Here is a 22,608-nt window from a genome sequence, read left to right on the forward strand (position 1 = left end):
AGTCTTACTAAAAAAACGTAGGAAAAATGTGATTCAATTGATAAACGACCGTGTATGTGAAAACCTTACAAATTGAAACTTATTATATAAACAGACATAAAATAGTTAATGAAAAGATACATTGCTTATCCAGTCAGAGGGGGTTGTTTATCTGTTGTATAAACTTACATAATAATAATTGACCGTCGAATTTCGGAAATTTTCTAAGACATTTTAAATGTTTATTTTTTTTATTTGAAAGATTTCGTAAAAACAAATACCATTCTAAAAACTAATATAATAGATTATAGATTTTTGAATTTGAAATATATTTGAATGTTAAAAAATTGCAATATTTAAATTTCAAACACGAAATCCGTTAAAAAAAAGCTTAGCACAAACATTTTCAATTTAAACAACGAACAATTCAAAGAACAAAGTCCTTATATTTGGGGATTTTTCAAGATAACCGTCACTTTACTTTGTATCTTTTTCACACATCAAATATGATTTTTGATGATAATTCCATGTGAAGAACTAAAAAAATCAGACATTTTGGATCCATTTTGTCATCAATATAAACGTTGATTTTTTCTCTTTGTATTCACTTACACATGCGTAAGGTATTTTTGTTATTAAACAAAATGATTTTCATGGAAATTTTATTAAATTCACGCGGTTAGTCAATTGAAAATAATTATTACGAAATAACCTCGCTTTTTCCGAAAAGATTAAATCATATTATTTATAATTTTACATTACAGTAATAGTAAATATATTGAATATAATAGTGAAATGGTTAATAGAATTATTATAAAAAACATGATTTTAATCACACATGACTAACTAACACAGCCGTTCGCGGGAAATTGACGTGCATGACGAGCAAAAGTAAAGGTAGCGCATGCGCATAAGTCTGAAAAACATTTTAAACTGTAATTTTTATTATAAATAAAAAGTGTACAGTGTGTGTAACAAACACACGGTTTAACGGTTGTGAAGTGATTTTTTTATTATTAAGACCGTTAGTGTTTTTCTTATGTAGCGATTCCCAAAATAAATGACAGGTCATGCGAAATAAAGGCATGAAGACGATTTTGAAATGCAATGTGTTTACTAGTGTTGCAATTATTTTACAAAATTTTTAAATGACGACAACTAAACAACGTTTATTATATAAGATGTTAAAAATGATGTACAATCCTCCCCCTAAGCATCTGCTTAAACTTAAGTGTACAAAAAACAGCGTGTACAAAAGCTTTAAAAGCCCTTAAGGAAGCCACAAGTCTTGGCACTTTTCCTATGATATATGCTATGTATATGTAAAAATATGTATGATTGGCATACACATATTTATGATTGTATATTTTAAATTACATGTATTTTTCCTACGAGATTTATGAAAAAGTTCGCATTCATTTAAATTAATATTAAAAAATAAAACAAAAAATACATGAAAAAACGCCGTAACCCGACTTAATTACTCGGCGAATGTATAAATATTTTTTTATTGATTATTTCTAAATGGATTCTTGATAAAATACACACTCAAAACACACGGAGCGGTCCATATTTCGGCATCTCGTCTGTCCTTTATCAACTTCACGCGTATGGTATTAAAGGAAACATTGCGTGGCTTAGTTATATTAATTAATTGCGTTTCATTTCTTGTGCTCGCGTTGACAATGCGGTTTGCGTTGTTCAACCGTAAGATTGTAAGCTATTGTATTACTTAGGATGCCATGTTGTAAGTTTGGGTTCAATTTAGTATAATTTGAATACTGGAATATATGAGCTCCTCATAACTTATGTGTTTGACAAATCCTTGTTAATGTGTTTTGTGCGATAAATGTTGTTTTATCTTTGAGAATGATTTTAAGATTATCATTCAATCCTGACAAAAAAACTGATCTATCGATGTATATTTATAAAATATATTTATATATTTATTATGTATATTTATCGATATGTACGAAATAATTGGTTTAATTTTAATTTCATGCGTTGGTTAATTATTTATTAATTTTCAAATATCCATGTAGGGATGTAGGCACCAAGATGCGTTGGCACGTAACATGTTCACCAGTACTTTTAAAGCCGAAAGTTTTTTAAATCGCGTATTATTTCAATAATGTATTTGATTTATTAAGTCTTTGTACTTGAAAATTTTAATCTATTCTGGCTTTTCATTACAAGGATTTCGTGAAATTGATTATTGGATGATGATAAGCATAATAAAAGTTTTAAATTTTTTTTTAAATGTTTGCCACAGGACAATTCAACGAAACATATTGTTTTAGAAGAAAAAAATAAATCGGATAAAGGAGTGTGGTTAGAAATTTTAAAACTTTTCGATATGAAACTTAGTAAAAATCTATGTTTTAATTTTCAACTTTCCTGGCCATGTAATCGTGGCTAAAAGATTTAAAAAAAATATCATTAAAAGTATAATTTTGTTATTAGTTAGTATGTTCAAATAATATACCACCATTATTAGATGTGAGTGAATTTGTATGTATTAGTGGAATATATGCATTTCCAAGAATACGTAAACTTATAAAATGTATATATCATTGAAGAAAAAGATAATACTAACAAACATAAATGAATTATGAAACAAAACGAGACACAGAAAATAAAAGATAACGGTACCAACTAGGAATCGAACCCAGGATCTCTGTTTTCTTATATCGGTAAGACAAAGATTCTGGGTTCGATTCCTAGTTGTAACCGTTATCTTTTTATTTTCTGTGTCTTGTTTTGTTTCATGTTTCATTTAGATTTGTTAGTATTATCTTCTTCTTCAATGATATATTAGATTGATGGGTACCTACGACCTTCAAAAGTTAAAGAAAATGGGTTAAAAAAATTATTTTTATAAATATTGGTTTATGTACAATATTGTATGTGAAATTCTCCATCACAACCCACAGTACTTCTAAGCTCTAATCTGCCACAGTACTTCTTAGCTCTAATCTGCCACAGTACTTCTTAGCTCTAATCTGCCACAGTATTTTTTACCTCTAATCTACCATAGTACTTCTTAGCTATAATCTGCTACAGAACAGTGGTTCATCCCTTAAGAAGCGCCTTAGGATAGAATGTGAGATAAATAAATTTCAGCTTTCCCATTGCTGGGATATTTATCTCTCTTTTATTATAGAAGCACATGTAGGAATTTATAAAATAAAAAATTTATCAAACTGATACAATTACGATAAAAATTATATTATTATATAATGTGTTTTTGCGTGTCTAAAGTCGCTCCTACAATGGAACCGGAGGGGTGGGGGCGCGCGGTCTGTGGCAAACGAAATCTGGGTTCTTGGATTTTTTTCACCATGGATTGTTGCACGAATTAACAACGCACTTTCCACAAAAAACTGTTATGTTTTTAATAATTACTCTAATGGGATTGTTATTCACTTGATTCGTGCGTATTTCAGATTTAACACAGTCAGGTGTACTTGGATTCGCCTATAAATCGACTGCATAATTTTGGTAATGGATTTAGGAACGTTGTTGACTTATTTAGACATTTGGTTTTAGCGATGAATCGAATACTTTTATCGGCATTCGTGATGAAACGAGTTAAGCACAACGTAGTAAATATTTGCTTCTTTCTATGTATCTGTATATCGATTTTCATATGTTAATTTATTTCAAAAGAGTGCATTTTACGTTTAATTTCAAATTAGTTTAAGTCGAGCGTTATGCTTTGTAACTTTGTAATTTTCTAAATCAATACCATGTAATTGCTATACCATTAAAACTATGTAAAGTAAATAATGAACACAACTATATTACTTACGATAATTTCATGAAAAAATCCAACTAGGGCGTAATAAATAAAGCAGTCACCATTCCTAGTCTAGCGTGTTTTTTGTTATTTTAACTTTCGTCTTCCGTAAATTTACGAAAACTTTAATTGGATTCTTATTATTTTCCAGGTTGGCTGGATGAAAGCAGAAGATGGGACCATTCTCACGGTACACACAATGGTGGTGACGCATAACCCGCGCATCTCTGTGTCACAGGACTCTGTCAATACCTGGCAACTCCGGGTGCGACAGCTCAAGGAGACGGACCGCGGCTGCTACATGTGCCAAATCAACACCAGACCCATGAAGAAGCAGCTGGGATGTATTGATGTCCATGGTGAGTTAGTAACTATTGTTTAGTCTAGCAATGTATTCTTCTGGTAGATACCTTTCTTCCATCTTACTAGAAGTTTTGTATTCCGAAACTGCGCTCGTTAAATTGTCCACCTTTTTAGTAGAAAGGCCAATTCATTAGTTCACAGGCCGCAAAGGGTGCAAGTCATGCGTATTGCCTTCGAAATATTGGTCGTTGATAAAATTTCTAGAGAACAATGTAATGTAACAGCAAAGAGGTTAATTATTTTATAATGTAACAGTAATGTGAAAACAAAGATCAGAGTATTTAATTAGCCAAATACATTGTTTTGCATCACTGTTATAGGATACAATAGCAGGGACGGAGGACCTACGAGATTTTACAACAACTTACAACAATTTTACTATTTTTTTTTATCAAATCACATATTATTACTTAAAAGACACAAGGGAAAAGTCATTTCGATGACGAGAACCCCAGGAATATCTGTTAGTTCTGTCATCACCTCTAAAGCGTTTATGCCCGATTTTTATTATAAAAAAAAATACTTGCCTGAATAATTTAACATTTTCACTTAAATTGTTTTACACCGTGGAGTGTTACACATTTTGAAATGCGTATATTATCAAGTGCTTTCAAGGTTATATTATAAAAACTAATGAGGTTTTATTAAAAAACTTCAAATTAAGTTGAAACGTTAAATAATTATATTTTGCAAAAGGATTACTGAGAACGTTTTAATCAAATCATACATTTTACTTAACCAAGTTTGTAAAAACGTTTTGAGCAAATATAATGATTTTTTATGAACACGTGTTCCGACGTCGCGTTAATAATCCTTTTTTACTAAAATTTTAAACTGAAATCTATATATTCATTCGTTAGGGGCCTGTAGTCCCATGTTTTAACAGGATTACGAATAATTTGGAAGAGATTTTTTAAATATATTAGCAACATTTCATTTCAGTAAGTTATCTCTTGACGTAAATGACGTTGAAAGCGTCAACGGTCAACGTTGCATCGTTAAGCAGTCGAATCGCTCCTTTGATTGAGCGTTCTGACAGCCATAAGTCATTGCTTTCGGAGTATAGAAATTTGCATTGGATCTTCTAAGGGTAAAGGAACTTTTTAGACACTTAACATCTAAGTTAACATCTTTTAATGACAGGTCTTGACTTTTGAAAATGGAAATTTTCGCCTGCGGAGTCTTTTCTCCGTTTGTGTTCAAATATTTTTTTCTTTGTGGGGGGGGAGGCGTCAAATCCAAATAACAATGAAGAAATCTGCCATTTTTTTCAGTTTTTTCGATTTTGATTCTGAAGGACTATTTCGGTAACTATAATAACTTAGTCATACTACTTCAAAGTAGACCAATGAGGGTAAATGCCCCCTCCTATATTCCAATGGACAAGAATCAATGAATCAGCGTTGGGCTCTACGTAGTTAAATTTAACTGCGGTCTATTTGTGACAGTTTGGGACCAAATAATCTCTAGAATACGTTCCCGAAGCTCGGACAATATATTGCCAAACACCATTTTCCGGTAACCTGTGTATTGGACTGCGTACATACATGCCTTCGACCCGTGTGTGGTGCGTATCTACCCCATGTACGAAATGACAATCATTCGAAAATAGCGCTGGTTAAACTAAGTTTAAATGCCCTACCTACTACAATTTTTCTGACAATATCAATGCGATTCAGACGCCACAAGACTCTAATAACGGGAGTTTGCTCGAGGCTCATATTTGAATTAATCCCGACGAATTCGTAACTTCATTGTATGTTTTTTCAAGAAAGTGAGTTTTGTTTTTTCAAGATTTTTAAAACAGTACCCCACCATAAAATATTTTATATAAAATGGTTTGAAAAATTTGTAAAACATTTTCCAAATATAAAATTAGCGGTAAGTAACAGATTTAATTTTTCTAATCAATCAATTAGTTACTTTCCGAAGGATTCTATCAGAAATATTTGAGTTTTTATTTATAGGCCTGCTATAGCTAATTCGAAGTAGTATCGTAGGTGCATCCAATATGCTGGACCGCTTTCTTCACTCACGTCGTTAATATTCGGACTTAATTTTGTACTGCAAGTTGTTGATAATAGTAATTGAGTACTGCGTCTTCAAAAAAACGTGTAGCCACAAAGTTGGTAGTATCAGTATAGATTTCGGGACGCCCGAGAAAGATATTATACAATGTACAAGTCAGTCAACTAAATATTTGATCGGTGAGTCTCAAGAATCTGTGGAACACAAGTTATGTATGAGGCGATACATGCAATTTACTAGAGCAAGAAGCATTCCAAGGCAGAGTTTGTGAGGCCCGGTTTATACCTGTTATACCTGTAGATATTGTTTTCTTTCTTTATTATTTCACTTTAAATGCCAAACCATCAGGCGAACACATCTCTGATGTGTTTTTATTTTGAGTTACTATTAATGTAATTATGCATACATTATTTCGTACTAACAATTATGCGTGTAGAGACATTGGAGGGTCTAGAATCGTTTTAAAAATAAGTGTATCAGTCCTGACGTGTGCGGCTAATGAGGTTAAACAGTTTTAAACAAATCAGTTTCCTCATACAGTCGTTGGGAAAGAGTGGGTTCCCTCCAATGTCTGGCTGTGAACACGCTCTGTCTACCTAATACAAGGTATGTCCCCCTTATCTAATACAAACATTATATTAACCTACTCTCAAAGACTTAACGATTCATCAAAAATATCATTTAAATTCCCTAAACTTTTGAGAAAAAAACAAAACATTACATTATTAGCCAACTCTGAAAGTTTAACGGTTGTAAAATATTATTCACACAATTCCAAATGAATGCATTTTATTCTCCATCTCAACATACATACATGATCATATTATTAGTAGAAACATAAAGACAGCTTATTTTATATGTTCATCCGAATTCAAATCAAGTTCATTATCACCTTAATATTATTATCCATGAAAATATACTGCCAACCTATTTGTTTTGCTATTATTCATCAAAATCTAATTCAAATTTAACAAGTAGGTATAATGTGTGTATCAAAATATTGACAAAGATACTGGCTTATACGTTTTTATATAATCTTACAAATTTAACATAATCTTACATAATTTTGTAAGGTTAAACCGAGTAATAATTGACGCCAACGTGAAATGAATTACTCTATTTCAAACGAAATAGATGATAAATTCTATATAAACGAATAGGTTTGTAGAACTGCCAAGTAATGCAATAAGATTATTATGAATATACCAAATCAAGCTCCTGGTACCTACTTGGGGTCAGGCAACGAATAGTAGAGTTGCATTAATTGTAAAGCGTGCATTATTGTTATAATAACACCATCAAATTATTACAATAAACTAATTCTTCCTTAGAACATAATTATATACACACTCAAACAGATGTATATAGAACAAATGACTTCAAATTATGATGATTTATATTACGGATGACCTAGATAAGTCTTATAATATAGAAGAAAAAAATATGTAATCATGTTGATCACTGCAACCTTGTGTTTAAAAACATCACAAACTCAGTAGTAATTATAAAAACAACCTTATGATTTTACCATATTAGAATTATATAAAAACATTTAGAAATCATCTTTAAACAAACTTGATCAAAGAATATATTTCAAGAAAAAATTGAAGAAAGTGGTAAAGATAATAAAAGTAGTCTGGGCTACAATCGATTGCATCATTGGCAAAGGTAAGAAAAATAATCAAATAAATAAAATAGGACATAATAGAGACAAAAAATTATAGAACTAATAGAGACAGCAAAAGAACCAGCTAAAATTGCTAACACTTTTAACTACTACTTCGCTAAAGTCGGAGATAATCTACCAAAACCAATTGACTCTAACCATCCTAAAAATACTACAATTACATCAAAACAAACTCACAAGTAGAGAGAAAAATTATGACGAGTATCCGCAAGCCCTAGTTTTTTCGATCACATCACAGTTAATGTGCTTAAACAAATGAGACCAATATTATCGAAACCAATTGCACACATCATTAATAAAAGCAAACAACAAAGAATTTTCTCAAAAATATGTAAAAATACAATAATAACCCCGATATTCAAATCAGGAATTGCAACCGATATCTCGAATTACCGTCCCATGTTTATTATATCAAACGTAAGTAAAATATTTGAAAAAGTCGTAAAATTACAAATAACTAAGCAAGTCACATTAGATAAAATAATCGATGATAACCAATTTGGTCTCAGAGAAAAATTAGCCACACAAGATGCAATTGCGAAAATTACCTCAACAATTTGTAATACTCTTGACTCGGGAAATAAATATTTAAGTATATTCATCGACTTGAGAAAAGCTTTTGACAGTATATGCCACAGAAAAATAAAATAAAAATTAAAACATATTGAAATCCAAGCAACGGTAAAAGAATGGCTCGTCAGTTATCTATCTAAATGACACATACGTGTAAAAATTAATAATTTATTGAGTGAACCTACAAATCCAGAATTTGTAATCCCTCAAGGAACAATCCTAGGTCAAATATTATTTTACATTTTTCATCATTTATCATCTTTCGCCGACGACACAGTCTTGATCATACAAAAAAAAAACATAGGAAGAAGCATATCAAACCGCAAATGTAGTTATAAACAAGTTGAAACAATGGTTGGAAGACAATTAGCTATCCTTAAACTCGGACAAAACTTACTACATAACATTAAAACTAATGGACAAAAACATTTCAACAATAAATTCGAAAATTATTATTCTTAACTGATGTAAAAATTATTCTGACTATTGCAACTCACCAAAATGGTCAATGCTGACATAAAAGAATTTCATAAAATATTAAGGCATAATAAAAGATCAACACATCAAATGGACAAAACATATTAGACAAACTATAAAAATAATACGTAAGCTTTACTACACTTAACACAAACAAAAATTCTTCAAAAATCAATGCTACACAAGGTTTACTATCCACAAGCTCAATCAATTCATCAATACGGAATAATAGACGTGGAAGGAACATATAAAACTAACATAGCCTCGAAGGAAGTAGTCCAAAGAAGACTCATTAAAATAATTCTAAAAAAACGGTCAGATTATTTGACTCGTGAATTATTCCAATCATTTAAAGATTTAAAATTAAATAGAATCAGAAACAAAATAACACACTGTTGTACACAGTCATTTTACGGTTGGTATATACTTTGTTATTACTTTATAATTTTCATAATATTAACTCTCTGCCTGCTGTACACTTACTGGTGTTCTTACTTACTTCCATCAATATGTATTATTTGTTATCACTCTGTCTTCTGTACACTTCCTGGTGTTCTTACTTACTTCCAAATGGCTCTGGCCGTGTTCGATGACCGGACTTGAAGAGCCAGATACTTCCCCACCTTTATCTTTACCATCTCCTTCCCCTCTCCTCTTCGGCCTTCAGTCTCACAATATACCCCGATTGGGGATGCCAAAGTCTCACTGACTCCAGACGGTTGGGAGCAGTTAGGAGTCTTGTACAAAAAAAAATATTTTAAATGTTTTAAAAATGACACCTTAATTCAGGGAATGGGACGTTTCTACGCCGCCGGTTCTTCGCCGCCAGTTCATCGCCGCCGTTTCTAGGCCGGGACGGTTCTGCACTGGCCGTTTCTACGCCAGCCGATTCTACGCCGCATTCAAATTAAATTAACAATTACATTAAAAAAAAAAAATGCGTGATAAAAATATGACAAAATTATTCACGCCCTTCTCTTGAAAACAAAATTCAATATACATTAACCTGCTACCCAAATATTTTTCGAATAAAATTGTATACCTACAACAAGGACATACACAAACATAAAACTAGGACGTACAATCAAATTAGGCTACCAAAGAAGGACAAAGCGAATACCCAGAATAGTATATTATATAAAGGGATGAAATACTATAACGCGCTGCCGGAAAACCTTAAGTCTGCCCCAATTGAAAAGTTCAAGATGTTGTGTAGGAGCCACATCAAGCAAGAAAAAAAAACATAGAATATTTGTATGTAATAATTAATTAGTCATTTGTAAACTTAAATGTACAAATTACTAAAATAAAAACAATAAATAAAATAAATCCAACTCATATCTGAAAGTTCCCCAAATAAATACAAACTAGCTTGAAGGAGACTAGGTATAAATAAATTACGGCAATTTTAATTTTTGTACTAAATTCCGAACCCTTTTGCGATTGAAATGATTTTTTTGTATGGCCCTTTTAAGTTCAAAGATTGGGTTGTTCATTTTTATTTTTATTTTACACTTCTAAATATAGACCATTCACCTTAAAAATAAACGTATTTTAAATTTTACATATCTGATTTCCATAACAAATAGTTGTGTATCGGTTGTATAAAAATTATAACATGTTTATTAGTAAGGCCCTGTACAGGGTGCCCAGGGGTAAAGTGCGCTTACTTTGGGGGGTTAATTCTACATGATTTTAGAAGTAAAATAGGAAAATAACTTTTTTGGAATTTCCAAGGTAGTTTGTGAGTAAAAAAGTTGAATAGTTTGAATTGGAAAATAAATATTTTTCATCAAAAAGTTATTTTTTCTACCACCTATCTTCTTTCTTCTTCTACCACCATTTAGATTCACCTCCCAGAGTTAGTGCACTTTACCCCCAGACCGGAAATTATTTCTAAAATATTGAAAAGCTTTTGTACAAATTAAGATAAATGTTTAACAAAATTCATACCAGTCAGAAATGATACAAATTGAAGATATACAAAAACAGATAATAAAATGATACAAAATGATAATCCTGATTAAGCATTCAAATCTGCCTCTTTCAATGTTAAATTCACTTCAAAGTCTTAACGGGTCATACAGTGAATTAATTATAGTATCAATTAGGCATAAATAAAAAACTTAAAAAGTTCCTGAATAACTATTAACTATACGAATATTAAACAAAAAACTATACTACATTATTTGAAAAGTCAAAAAAAATTGTGTAAATAAAAAAAATATATTGCTGGTAAAAATAACGAAAAGGTGTGTAAAACAATAAAATTATAAATAAAACTAACAAAATCTAATGTGCAAACAATCACAAATGGTACATAACACAATTTACAATGTAAACATGGATCCAATTAAATGTACAATAATTTTTAAAAATTATTTTGAGTCACAAGAAGCACCATTACTGAAAATTTATATCATCTTCCAAACCTTGTAACATCTTAAGACATTGAACGAACTAACACTGATGAAATTAAACTGACTGAAATAAAACTGACTGTTTGAAATTAAACTGACTAATTAAAATTAAACTGAATTAATATTTAAGAGGAATATGAAAGCCAAAAGAATTTTCGCTCTTGCCCCTTCTATAATAATAATCGCGAAACTCAGATTGTATGTCTTGTCTGCGCGAGGCAAGGAATTGTTAAATAATACATTTGCCGTACACTGCGAACTTCCAATAGGTAGGAAGCGCCCGGAAAGATCTTATTCCGTTGATGCTTCCGCACGCTTGCTAAAACTCTTTTCAACTGGTGGACGCATACTGTCGGAGTTTTGTTGACATCTCAACAAAATTTGTAAACAGCCAACAATTCTCCAACTTTAGAGATTACTGATTAATATAATAACACAGTTTTAATTTTAAAAGCTGCATTTAATTCTTTTTTGATACGTTTGTATGTATTTATAATCATTAAAAATAACAGGAGCCTCATTAACACGTAATACATGTAAGTCAATTTTTAGTCATTTAGTGGTGTTTTATTTGTAAAATGTATGTATTTACTTTTTTTCATGCACAAATCATTACAAAACAAACAAAAACTTCCGCATCTCCGGTGCAACAAATGGGAGGACGTCTTACCCGTTCTACGGGTTTATACACAGTTTCCTTTTAATAAAATATTCTTACACACAAAAGACAAGTTGAAGAGTTGGTTCAAATTCATTAAATACATATACATATAGTTGGAAGTTGGAACCCTTACAAATAGATTGTTATAAAAAATAAGTATAAAATTATCGGACTGCAATGCATATCTCGCTATTCAAATAGGACCGGCGTAAGATGTTAAACTACCCTTCCCACCGGAAGTGCTAATTATAATACTTTTAAAAAAAGACAAACATTCCCGAATTGCAAATAACCTGACAATATTTGAAAATCTCCTACTACCATCACAGTAAGCGGAAAATGTTGCTTGTGTCACGGTGAAGGACTTACCCAGGCGATAAATTGAACTCACGACGTCGGGGTGGGACCCAGCCGCAATGCCAAATAAGCCATTGACCGGTCATACACATGTTAAATATATTTTACTGTAACCATAACTATTATATTTTTTTATAGAAAGATATGCAGCAGAAGAAGACCTTACATAATCTTAGTATATAAAAATCACGTGTTACTGTATTCGTACTCCTAATCTCCGAAACCGCCAAACCGATTTCAATGAAAGTGTATAGTTGGTTCCAGCTTGAAATATAGAATAGTTTAGACCCGATATGTGGCGCTGTTGTCGAGATCTAAAAATATTTTTTCAACGACAATTTAATTTTTCAGATTTCTCATACAAAAATACATACAAACCCAAAATTTAACTTCCCTTCATAAAGGCGGTCTGTGGCAGAACAACGTCTGCCTCAGCTTACTGAAATCATTATAAAAACCATTTTACAAATGCAATTTAAAAAACAATTTAATCTAACAAACCTCAGTATTAGAAATTATCGACGAATTATAGAGCTATAAAAACGATTTATTAGTCATTTTAAATACAAATGAAAAGCATTTTTTCCATGAGACATTAATCATAAATTCAGGTAAATAAAGAATAAAACCATCCATTAACAAGTAGTATTTTGAGAAGTAAAAAATCAAACTATGAAAAACAAAAAAAGATTTTTTTCGCTATAATACATCTGTTTTTATTTATAAAAAGTATGAAAAATGGTTTTACTGAGGATTAAACCTTCCTCCCCGGGACTGCAGCCAACCGCGCTGACAACTGAGCCAGATCCCAATTTGGAAGGACCGACATTTATTGCTTATATTAACTGCTGTAATTTCATACAATGTCAAATAAATGCGTAAATGTCCACCTGTGTGTATTGTCACTTAAATTTATTATCATCGACAAGGAGTCTATCTGCCGAGTTTCAGCTCGATTGGGTGTCGGGTAGTGGGTTAATTTCCACTTTCAAGATTTCTAATTGCAAAATAACTGTTTTACCGAGGAGTAAACATTCCTCCAAGGAGACTGGAATCAATCACGCTAACAACTGAGCAAAATCCCAATTTGGTAGGACCGAAATTTATTGCGCATATTAACTGTTGTAATGTCATCCAATTTCAGATAAATACGTATCTGTCCATTTATGTGCCACCAACATTATTTGCAAATTATTTATTATTTACAAATGCATTATTTTTGACAACGAGTCTATCTGCCGAGTTTTCGCTCGATCGGATGTCGGGTAGTGGGTTTATTTCCACTTCCAAGAATACACTTCATTGACACATTCTTTCAAGAAAACAAAAGTGAATTTCAAAAAGATGTATTGAAACGGTATAATATTTTGGTCATGAACAAAAATAATATTGGAAAAAGACAAGCTTTAATTCTCACAGCTTGAGAACTAAAAAAATTAGGTTATTTAAACACGGAAAAAACCGTTAAAAAAACTTGCATAGATCTGACTTCTATCCGTTGCTGCTCTCCGCGGTCTTCTGACGAAATACTAGAATTCGATACAATTTCTCACTCAAAAAATTATTACGTAAACGCCAAAGTGGATTTGAATTTTTTGTGAATAATTTAATAAAAACGGAAAAAAAGTTTACCAAGTCAAGTGGTAGCAAATAAACATAACTGTTAAATAACTGTTATACTGTTATTTACAGACTTGGTGGGAACACAATAATAGAACGCGTGTTCCAATATAATAATTTATTAACAATTAAGTGCGGATTGTCTACGTCTTATCTCTGAGCTGTCGGTTTGGTAAAGAGCGCGAGCAGATGCATCCGTCATCTTTTATACCCCTATCAGTCATCTCGCTCTTACGCATTCAACAAGCAGGCGTACCACCAAAAACCTTTCTTACATCCTCCCCTACTAAAATTGAATGCCCCTATCTATATATATCATACCCTATTACTACATATTTCATTTACAATTTTATTTTATATATTTCATTTACTAAACAATTAACACAACATATTTTTTTTTATAAAATTAACTATCATATGCCGCGTTTCTTTCTGCTTCCCTTCTCTTGTCTCGTCGCCCGTCCACTCCTCCTCCTGGACTGCGAGGTCCTCATCTTGGCCGAAGTCTTCCTTGCCATGGGTTAGACCTGAAACATGGAGAAACAGTATTAGAGTCACTTCTATTACGTAACATACCTGAGAGATTAACTTCATCCGTCGACAGTTCCCTAGTGTCAGACGTACCGACTTCCGGCTTATCTCCCTCCTGCCATGAAACATGTAATTTCTTTATCTGGTCTAAATGTCTTTTCCACACCATATTAGACTTGTTAATTTTTATGATATATATTTTTCTACCTTTTTTTTCAACAATAACCCCAGGGACCCATAACCTATTACCCTGAGCTCTGAAATCTCTAGTCATCACTTTCTGACCTATATTCAAATCTGACTTATTTCTACCCTTATATTGTCTTTTCTGATTGACTTGACTCTGAATAACCTTTCTTATTACTTTTTGTTGACGAGTAGAACTTGAAGTATTCGTTCTTTCCTCAACCTTCCTAGGAATCAGAGAGTCAAATACTGTTCTAATTTTTCTTCCCATTAATAATACAGATGGTTCACACCCTGTTGTTGCATGAACGGTATTTCTATAGTCAGTTAAAAAGTTACCTAACTTTTCTTTATAATCTGAAGGAAATCTATTATTTTTACAAATTTTTTTAAGAAAATTTTTACAGGTTTTAACAGCATTCTCAGCTTGCCCATTGCTACTCGGGTGGTTAACTGGACTAGTAATATGTTTCATACCATTTTTCTTACAAAAATTTTCAAAATCCTCAGAACAAAAACACGTACCATTATCACTAACTAAAGTTGCTGGAAAACCAAATTGTGAAAATAATCTATGAAGTACTTCAACATTTTCTTTTGAAGACAGACTGTTCACTTCCAGACACTCGATCCACTTCGAAGAAGAGTCTATGACAATTAAAAAGTTTTTATTATGTAAGCTACCATGATCAATATGCACCCTGAACCATACTTCAGGTTCATAAGGCCATACTGCTAATGAACTCTTTTGTGATTCTGGTTTAATTTCTAAACAATCTCTACAATTTTCTGTTATTTTCTCCAAATCTAGATTAATTTTTGGCCACCAGACAAAGCTTTTCGCAATGCCTTTAGTCTTAAAAACCCCTAAATGAGATCTGTGTAACATCTTTAAAACTTCTTGTCTTAAAGACTCAGGAATAACAACTCTATGTTGATATAAAATACACCCATTTATCAATGACAATTCCAACCTTTTTTCCCAAAAAACTCTAATAAAATTAACATTTTGTGCCTTTTTTACTGATGCTGGCCAACCCTCGATAAGAAATTGTTTTACTTGACTTAAAAGTTCGTCCTTTTCGGTCTCACTTCTTATCACGTCTAAAGACAAATTAAACCCGTCATTTTCAAAATAATTAATGTAACCAGACTCTATATTATCTTCACAGCTAACCTTTTCAATTGGACACCTGCTCAGAAAGTCTGAAATATTATTTTTCGACTTTACGTATTCAATCGTAAAATTGAACGATCCTAACATAACTGCATAACGCTGTAATCTTGACGCCGCAATCTTAGGAATTTCTCTATTCTGACCGAAAATTCTGACCAAAGGCTGGTTATCTACAGCTAAAATAAATTCTCTGCCATACAAATATTGATAAAACTTCTTAATCCCAAAAATTATAGCTGTTGCTTCAATATCCAAAATCGAATAATTTTTTTCCGCTTTATTTAAAGTTCTGCTTGCGAACCCTATTGGTCTTTCTACGCCGTTTTTAAATACATGGATTAACGTTGCTCCGATCCCACTCAAACTTCCATCCGTGACAAGTTTCACAGGAATATTCTCGTCGAAATGCGTTAAAATCCTATCCGAAGTTAATATTTTTTTTATTATCGCAAAACTGTTTTCTTGTTCTGTATCCCATTGAAACTTAACATCTTTTTTAAGTAAATCGTATAATGGTGACAATATATCTGCCATGTTTGGAATAAAATTACGATAATAACTAACCATACCTAACAAACTTCTCAATTTATTTAAATCACTAGGCGCTGACGCGTTTAAAATGGCTTCTTTATTCCGCTGACACGGTTGAATTCCTTGCTCACTTATTTTATAACCTAAAAATTCAATAACTTTTAAATTGAATTCACACTTTTCACTATTCACCGTTAAATTACAACTTTTTAACCTATCTAAAACGAGACACACTAAGTTCTTTTTCTAAGTCGACTTCATCTTTTCCTATAACAATAATATCATCCAAGTAGAACGTCATGTTCCGTAATCCTGATAAACAATTTGCCATTGCTTTAGCAAAAACTGCTGGCGCTGGTGCTAACCCAAACACTAAACGTTTATATTGAAACAATCCCAAGTGGGTATTTGTTGTTGTGAAACGTCTACACTCCTTTTTCAAAACAAACTGATTATATGCGGATTTTAAATCAATTTTAGCAAAAACCTTGCCTCCATTCACTTTGGTTAATAATTCCTCAATTCTAGGTAACGGATACTTGTCAATTAATAACTGATTATTCACTGTAGATTTATAATCACCACATAATCTAATGCTACCATCTTTCTTAATCACAGGTACGATTGGACTCGCGAAATCACTATACTGAACTTGTTCTATAATACCGTTAGAAAGTAAATTACTTAATTCTTTTTCAACTTTATCCTTCAAAGCAAACGGCATTATTCTGTGATTACTAAATATCGGTACAGCACAATCTTTTAAGGTTAAATTCACTTCGTACTTGTTAAACTTTCCTATTTTATCCGTAAAAACTTCTGGAAATTTTTTTACTAATCGCTCTTTTAATGTATTTTGTTTTACACAATTAACGATCCCAGTTATTTCCACGTTAAAGAGATTCATGAAATCACGTCCTAAAATCAAAAATGACGAACTACGCACGACAATAATTTTTAGTCGGTGTTGTAGACCATTATACTCTAGTATCGGTGTGAAAGTACCTACCACACCAATGAGCGTATTGTCAAAACTCCGTAAGCTCACGTTTTCGTGCAATAACTCAATACTGCTGAATTTATTGAGATAACATTCTTCCGGAATTACGCTACAAGATGCTCCAGAATCTACCATAAATTTATTATTTATTCCGTCGAGTGAAACTTCTATATAATATGGCTCAATACTTAGTACATCACCAACCATTCCATCCGATAACAAAATATTCACGTTTTTACGTGTTGTCACCTGTTTACACCGTTTTGCTAAATGACCTTTAGTACCACAAATTTTACATACATAATTTTTGAATCTACATTCTACCGCCGTGTGATTATTATAACCACAAACCGTACAATTACGCTTTGTAACATGATGAAACGGCGAACGAGCCCGATTACAGCTACTGCTTCGCTTGAAACTATATTCATCTCTCTTTTTCACATGCGTATTAGGTGAGACACGACCTCCGCCGACTGTTAAATTAGCTAAAACTCTGTTATCAGCTGATTGAGATTGGGTTGATGCTACAAGTTCAATACACACTGCTACTTGCACACATTTTTCGAAAGTATATGATTCACTATCGAGAAATAATTTTTCTCTAATCTTACCGGGTTTACAACCTAATACAAAGAAATCTCTTAATTTCTCTGATAAACTATTCCCGAATTTGCAATTGCTAGAAAGAGATTTTAAACGAACAGCAAAATCGCGAACTGATTCGTCATTCCTTTGTTTAGCTGAATAGAACTGTGACCTTTCTTCAAAGAAACATTTTGTCGTACAACAATATTCATTGAGCTTAGATATTAAATCTTTTAAATCAACCTCTGTTACTTTTTTTGGAATACACAAATTTACCAGTAAAGAAAAACAATCATCTTGCAAAGCATTTAGGAAAATAGCTCTTTTTTTAACATCCGATGCGTACTTTTCATCATTCACAAGGAGGTACTGCTCGAGACGGACCTTGAAGTTCTCCCAGTTACCGTCACGCAAACTGAAGGACCCCAATCCTGACTCCATGCTTCCTCTACCCAGAAGGTACCCACAAGACAAGAAAAGAAAAACAGAAAAAAACTTCCCAAAGATTTCTCCGCTCTCCAATCTGCTCCTTGGACCCTCTCAGGAAACCGCTCCTTGACCCTTGTTGCTGGATGGCTCTTCCCAGACCGCTCTGAGACCTGGCAACACCGATCCTTGACCCTGGTGCTGCTGATGGCTGCCCCCAGACCACTCTTGTGGCCCGGACCCCTCCGATCCTTTGACCCTTGGAGATGCTGCCGCTTGACGCCCTGGACCCTTCCGTGCTTCCCCCTTCCGAGAAGCTGGTTGGCTCCAGTGGCTTCTTCTTCTTCTTCACTCCTTTCAGTGAAGAAAACAATATTTTCGGTCCGGCCTTTTTTACCGACCCGAACAATATGTTGCAATCCGAACTTTTTGAAAATATCGCGTATTTCCTTGAGCGAAATCTCGCGCGTTGATTCTTTTAATCAATGTTTTACTGATTTCCGTAGGCTGCGCCACTGTTAAATAACTGTTATACTGTTATTTACAGACTTGGTGGGAACACAATAATAGAACGCGTGTTCCAATATAATAATTTATTAACAATTAAGTGCGGATTGTCTACGTCTTATCTCTGAGCTGTCGGTTTGGTAAAGAGCGCGAGCAGATGCATCCGTCATCTTTTATACCCCTATCAGTCATCTCGCTCTTACGCATTCAACAAGCAGGCGTACCACCAAAAACCTTTCTTAAAATAACCATATAAAAGTATTTTTTTAAAGTTGTTTCTTATACGAGTTCATAATAAACTCTTGAAAAAGAAATCTATTTTTTAGTTTACGCTTATATTTTTCATGACGTAATTAACAATTTTATTTTAATTCTGATTCTGATCAAACCAAGCCACAGAACAAGCTTCAATGTATCCATAGTATATTTTTGGTACTGATAATCTATACGAATTTGTGATAAAGATTAATCTAAATAGTGATTTCACTTAAAGCTTCACCTTAATTCTTCCCCTGTATGTGATAATATACTCGTATATGTGGAAATACTTTTTAAAAAAGATACTCACTTTGCAAACCACTACCACTGTAATAAATATGAACAAATTTTTCTTACTTTAAAAATTCCAAAATATTTGAAAAAAAAAATATTTATATTTATAAAACAAATGAATATATTAAACGCACATCAATATGGGCTTAGAGAAAATTTGATCATTCAAAATGCTATTGTAGATTTAGCATCTGAAACATATAAATCTTTAGATAAGAAAAATACATTGGAATATTTGTCAACTTAAGAAAACTTATCACATTCCAATCATATTTCCAAACAAGCATAAATTGGTATTGCTATAACGTTGTACAAAAATAACAGCTATATTTAATATAGAGTAATTAGTTAAGTTAAATGAATTGCTTTCTGAGCGAACATAGGCCACAGATTTTGGCATTCCACAGGAAACTGGGATCTATTTTATTTATTATTTACGTAAATATTTTTGTTGAAATCCCTTTTAAGTGAAAACTTATCTCATACACTGATGACACAGTAATATTAACAAAGGATTTAAACTGGAACGAAACTCAGAATATGATTGAAATAAACATAAACAATCCAACATTATAAAATAACAAAATATTTGTAGTACCTCTCATTCTTAATAAAAAATGATATCCCTGAGAATTTAAACTTATATTATATACATTCAAATAATTATAATTTAAATTTAATTCTTCACAATCCAGACTGCTTTGTAATTACAGTTATAACTAATTTGACATACCTTAGTTTCGAAAAAATATATGCTCATACGTTTATGATTAAGAATTGAATCATGTTTAAACAGTTTTGTCGAAAAAAATACTTTACCTTTTCAGTTTTATCTCGTAAACACAATCTTTTTAACTTGCATTATATTTTTTAAAGTAACTGTTTTGTAAAGATACCAAACCAATCCTGTTTTTAAACGTGTACTTCCTAGTTGGATAGTCAAAGTTATATCAATTCTACAATAACTGTGTGTAGTAAATATAAATAAAAGAAAATAAATTTAATATATTATACTAAATAATATTGTTTTAGCTTTTATTGCAAGCACTTTGTTTAAGAATAAACAATAATTGAAATAAATATAAATTGGTGCCTACTTTCTTTTGTTTTTAGTATGGTTAATATAAGTTTTACACATCTTGTTCGAAAGTCACTTTTCGCAGGTAGCTAGCTAGAACTTAACGATATTAGCTCCATCTCTGTTTCCGAAGCAATTACAAAAGTCTGTATAAAATTAAAATGAAGCGTGCCTAAGGAAATGATATTCAAATGTAGATTGTGTTTGCTTAAGCCCTTAAGACTTAAGACAAGAAACGTTTTCTACTTTTAAGTAAGCGTTTTGAATATTTTAATATAAACGGTTGTCTAATGGCGCAGTTAAATTTAATATTTCCCTGAAGGTGTTATCGAAGAAGTCTGTTTAAAATTATTTGCATGTATTTTAAGATTTGATCTGTGAAGATTCTTATCCCTCCCTTTACACGAGTTTTTTCTCAATTAGAGAGATATTAATTAACATCAAGAAACATAATTTATATATTGACCTTTTAATTGTATAATATGTTATATGACCGGTCGGTAGCTGAGTTGACATCGCGTTTGGGTCCCATCCGGGCGTAGTGTGTTCAACTCCTCGGCTGGCTTTTTCGTTTATCACAACACAAGCAACATTTTTCTACTTACTGTGGTGATAGTAGGAGATTTTCAAATACTGTCAGATTATTCGTAACCCAGAATTGTTTATCTTTCTTTTTTTTTAAATAAATAAATAAAATACTTTTTATTTTAATATGATATCACAGATGAGAAATGGCATCGCCAAACTAAAAAAATGTTGCGAAAGGTATGCAAGCGAACTCAGAAATTGGGTATAGGTAGAATACTATTCAAAGCTGATTCATAAACATTGTTAAAAAGTAATTATTAATGTTTATTTATTCTGGAATTTTGGGATACATCCCATACATCCAATATAGAGTGTAAATACGTTATTTGTAAACAATTAATAACATAATTTTAATATAATTTAAAAGACAAAAATTAGTAAAAGTGAAATAAAATCAAATGAAAGATTGAAAATTGAAAGAGAGATTTTTATAATAAAAAAATAATAAATTAAATAAAGCAATATAAATAAAAATGCATCTAAATAAGAAAACATCATCGATTTGATTTTTCTTATTCAGATTTTTTCGTTATTGATCGGTCGGATTGACCCAAACTCTGACGGAATTCCATGATGAGGACATTTGTAGAGTTATTGATCAATTCCCTCATTCCTGTCTCATTCAATACTTTTTCTCATTGAGGCTACGTATCCGGGATTTCATCCTCCCGCGAACATAGAGGAGCACTGCAGTGTCTGGAAAGTCCAAACGGCGTGAGGTATATAGTTATTGCACCGAAGCCTTTCCATGGTTCTCTTTGTGTGGTTGGCTCAGAGTTCACATATTGCATATCGCAGAAGGCTGAAAAGAGCGTCCTTTTCATCTCCCGTTGACGATACAGAAACGCATCGTTTGTCTGGATTCACTACATTTATCGGCAACAAATTCATTTCATTCGTATACTTGCTTATATTTTCCAGTACAATTTCTGAATATTTACATGCCACTGGCGCTACTTCGTAGTGCATCTACTATACTTTCATAAAGGTATTTTATTTTTGCGCGTACAGGGAAACCACCGTCCTTGGGAAATATATTTTTGCTTGATTTTAACTATATAGGTTTGCGATAATGTGTTTTTTTTCCAATATCACGAATATTATATATTGCCTGATGATTGATCTCTTTACATATGTATAAACACTTCCGTTGCTGATATTCCTTCAGTTTGTAAGGTCTGTTTGAAAGTCCAGTGATCTGTCCAGTATAGACTGGATACGATTTAGAATGTAATGTATTTTCATATCAACAATTTGATAAAAAATGTTTTTTCCTATCTAGACAATAATCTAACCACTTGGTGGTGCTATATGTGTCACTGATATATATGTAAGAAGCGTCAGGTAAAATGTCGATACATGTGTAATCGAATTATTAACAAAAAATATTTTACCACCATACCAAAGAGTAAATCGGGATTAGTTTTGAAGTCTCCGATAATAATGAAATAAGTTAAAGTTATTTTAACAAGTTCAACTC

The 22,608-nt window shown here is 32.1% G+C and overlaps 1 protein-coding gene across 2 annotated transcripts in view; it reads left to right on the forward strand.

Annotated features, from left to right (window-relative positions):
• LOC149425787 (lachesin-like) overlaps window positions 1–22,608 on the forward strand; it is a 1,060,028-nt gene that overhangs the window by 761,480 nt on the left and 275,940 nt on the right. For both annotated transcript variants that reach the window (XM_089644888.1, XM_089644879.1), the window contains one exon: window positions 3,930–4,137. In XM_089644888.1, the coding sequence (XP_089501014.1) occupies window positions 3,930–4,137 (208 nt within the window). The remainder of the gene's footprint in view (window positions 1–3,929; window positions 4,138–22,608) is intronic.

The sequence above is a fragment of the Hesperophylax consimilis genome, chromosome 2, assembly GCF_061612785.1.
Source record: "Hesperophylax consimilis isolate HC1 chromosome 2, BYU_Hcon_1.0, whole genome shotgun sequence".
Taxonomy (NCBI): Eukaryota; Metazoa; Arthropoda; class Insecta; order Trichoptera; family Limnephilidae; genus Hesperophylax; species Hesperophylax consimilis.